Source organism: Gavialis gangeticus, unplaced genomic scaffold (assembly GCF_001723915.1).
Source record: "Gavialis gangeticus isolate Ggan-Ray unplaced genomic scaffold, GavGan_comp1, whole genome shotgun sequence".
Lineage (NCBI taxonomy): Eukaryota > Metazoa > Chordata > Crocodylia > Gavialidae > Gavialis > Gavialis gangeticus.
The window spans coordinates 84,426,052-84,429,540 of NW_017729025.1; the positions used below are offsets into that span (position 1 = coordinate 84,426,052).

Here is a 3,489-nt window from a genome sequence, read left to right on the forward strand (position 1 = left end):
AGGGGACCAGCAGGCATTGGGGAAGTCCCTGTTCCCCCAAGCACTACCAGGAGTGACTAGAAATAATGGTCACAAGCTGGCAGAGGGTAGATTCAGACTAGACATCAGGAGGCACTACTTCACGGTCAGGGCGGCTAGGATCTGGAACCAACTTCCAAGAGAAGTGGTGCTGGCTCCTACCCTGGGGGTCTTTAAGACAAGGCTAGACAATCACTTTGCTGGGGTTGTTTGACCCCAGTACTCTTTCCTGTCATGGCAGCGGGTCGGACTTGATGATCTGCTCAGGTCCCTTCCGACCCTACTAACTTTGAAACTATGAAAACTGAGTCTTCTCTGATACACTATAATTAGAGCATGTCAGAGCATTGGTTTCACACGTGTACAGGCCCCCCAAGACAGACAATCTCAAGGTTAAAATGACCATTTATTTCTAACTATAATCTGGAATTTTTGAGAATGTCTGTCTTAAATCTGGAAATCTTTGTTATGTTTTGACTGAATATCAGTCTTTCTACTGAGTTTGTTTCATTGGCCAACATAGCAGCATATTATTCATAGATTCATAGACATTAGGGGCTGGAAGGGACCTTACGAGATTGAGTCCAATCCTCATTATTATGCTTTCTTAGTCTGCAAATTGGTTATAGAAGTTTTATGATTCCTTGTTTTGCTCATTGACAACTATTAAGCATCATCCTTGAAAAGATTTTTTAGCTACAGGACTAATGAATGTTTATAATTTTTTACAGGGTGACTATTGATCCAAAGGGATAGCAGATTTTCTTTGAGGTTTATTAATAAAATGATGAGCAACCCACCTTCTCACTAATTCTCTCTGTGATGTCATCAATTTCTCTGATTAAAGCATGGATCTCCAGGGCTCCCTCCAGCTTCCTCTTGTATCCATTCAGGTTTCCATGGAAACTATTCCATCTTCATGGAAAAGACAGTTTTAGAGGAGAGGATGATTATTAGAACTTCCACATGTGCAAGTGAACTGCATTCAACTGGGGGCCAAAAGGCTGTATTTCTTTGCTCCCTTACTCTGAAGCCCCACTTTCCACAGTTTTTGGACTGAAAACCTTGGAACATATTCAGCTCCAAGGTTAGGAAAGATGAGTTTCACTTTGTTGAATTGAAAACCATTCTGGTCAACTGCAGTGCTGCTTTGGCAGCCTCCAAGAGAAGTTTCACTGGCCAGCGCTTGGTGGCATGATATTGAATGTTGTATTTGCGGAGGAGAGTGCTTAAAAGAGTCTATGTAGGAATCTTCAGCCTTTATCCAGCCCAGCCGTGAAGAGACCCGTCTTTCCCCTTCTACCATGAAATTATTAGAACAGCTTTGATTAAACTTTCCTTCATTTAGAACCTTGAAAGTATACTCACTTGTCATTGAGCTGTTTTCGGCGCCAGTATATTGTCTTAGTCTCCTCCTTGTTTTGTTTCTCTAGTTTCATGGCCAGGGCATTGATGGCTCTGATGTGAGCATCATCCACTGTCACCTCCTACAAGACCAGAACAAAGAAAAATGTATGGGTTCAAGATGGCCACTGTGCCCCAGTTATTGCATTCTATCATGGTATGAAAAAGCCCACTGAGGCTGTCAATACAGAAGAATTTAGACCAGCGATGGGCAAAATGCAGCCCATGGGCCGGATGTGGCCCACCAGGCCATTCTATCTGGCCCACAGGGCCCCTAAAAAATTTAGAAAACTAATATCTATCTCCCCCCGGCTGCCTGTCAAGTGGCCCTTGATGGCTTGCCAAAACTCAGTAAGCAGCCTTCCGCCCAAAATAATTGCCTACCCCTGGGTTAGGGGGTGAGACTTCCGGTCCCAAGACAGCGATCTGAGGTTGTGGGGGGAGCACCTGTCAAGGGATGGGGCTACCCATGTGGCCCTCTACAGCTTTCCAAAACTTGGTAAGTGGCCCTCCACCCAAAATAATTGCCCGCCCCTGATTTAGACACATATGCACTGCCCTGATCATACTCATGTATCTCTCTCAGAGGCTGAGAGTGTAGAGTTGAGGAGGGAAACAAAGAAAGGTCAAAGTCCTATGCAAGGACCTTAGGGGACAGAGTGCAGATGTCTAGCAGACTTATCACTACATTCTCTTTTAAAACAACCTTGTTCTATTTTAGGAAATGCCTCCACTGAGGTACAGGGTAAATTAGCTCTCACTGAGCTCTGGGCTACTGTTGCTAAACTGCTTCAGGGATCTGTGCTAGCTTGTATAAAGTGAATGTGAGTATCTCTGCAGTGTACTGTGCCATGCACATGAAGCCTTAGGAAGCATGATAAGTCTTTGACATCACTTGTTTTTCACATACTGTGGAAAGGGTAATATTTGCACATAACTCAAGTGGGCTATACTGGAACAAATATTCTGGAGCATGGCCACCAGCCAGCATTGAATACAGACCAGCAGTGGTCCAACACTCTAATCATTTTAATTTGCAAGAAGATCAATAAATCACATACTCAGCAGGGAGATATTAATCACTGGCTGTGCAGAGGCACAGCTGCAGGACGCCAGCACTACATTAATAGAAGCATTGATTCCATTTGCATTTTATATGTTCTATGTACATACCAATGTGCATATTTCTGTATGTGCTTTGCTATGATACACAGCAGGAAAGCCAACAGACTGAAAACATATTATACTAAAAAATTATTCCGAGGTATAAGAACCCTACTGTCTCCTGCCCTGGAGGATGGAAGCTAGCAGCATTGGAGCAGAAGGGGAAGAGGGGTCTGAGCAGTAAAGGTGACCATTATTCCTAGCATGGTTACATACCACTTTCATCTGGGATTTATCTGGCTGTTAGCTCCGTGATACAAGGGTGGTGTCACATGTTCAATTTGACAGTAAGTGCAGTTAAAAAGTGGGAAGGGGAGGGTTCAAGCAGTGTAGCATCTGTTAAATGCTCTCAGGGTGTTGCAATATTGTTCCCTTTCAGGCAAAGGTTATCTCCCAACAGGTATTCATTTTAGTAGGTCACTACAGTACAATGATTTGCAACTGTTGCAAGTGAATGTGTGATACCACTCTATGGTAAAATCACTGACTGGAAGAATGCACCTAATTATTAGGGGTGTATGAAACGGGCCATATTCAATTTGGATTTGGGTTCGGCTTGAATCAGGGACAGTGATTCGATTAATTGATTTGGATCACTGTCCCCAATTCGATTAAGCTGAATCTGAATCTGAAGATTCAATGCTAATTCGGAGAATCAGCGATTCGGACATGGGCACTGCTTTAAATGTTTTTTCTATGTACCTCAATGTACCAGCATGGCTGGTGAATGCTGTGATGCTGGGGCACATGGAGCATCCCACAGGAGTGTGGGGGGACTCTCCACATGCTCAGCGGTGAACCCGGAAGTGGACCGGAAGCATGTCCGGTCAACTTGCGGGTCCACTGGGGAGCACACTGGGAGGCCCCCCTGCGCTCCCCCAGCTCAGCGATCAGCCATGGGGA

At 44.5% G+C, this 3,489-nt stretch overlaps 1 protein-coding gene across 1 annotated transcript in view; it reads right to left on the reverse strand.

The window, feature by feature from the left end:
• SPTBN5 (spectrin beta, non-erythrocytic 5) overlaps positions 1 to 3,489 on the reverse strand; it is a 174,998-nt gene that overhangs the window by 59,799 nt on the left and 111,710 nt on the right. Inside the window, exons 39-40 of the mRNA XM_019519061.1 lie at positions 1,387 to 1,505; positions 819 to 933 (exon numbers count right to left, since the gene is read on the reverse strand). Of these exons, the coding sequence (XP_019374606.1) occupies positions 819 to 933; positions 1,387 to 1,505 (234 nt within the window). The remainder of the gene's footprint in view (positions 1 to 818; positions 934 to 1,386; positions 1,506 to 3,489) is intronic.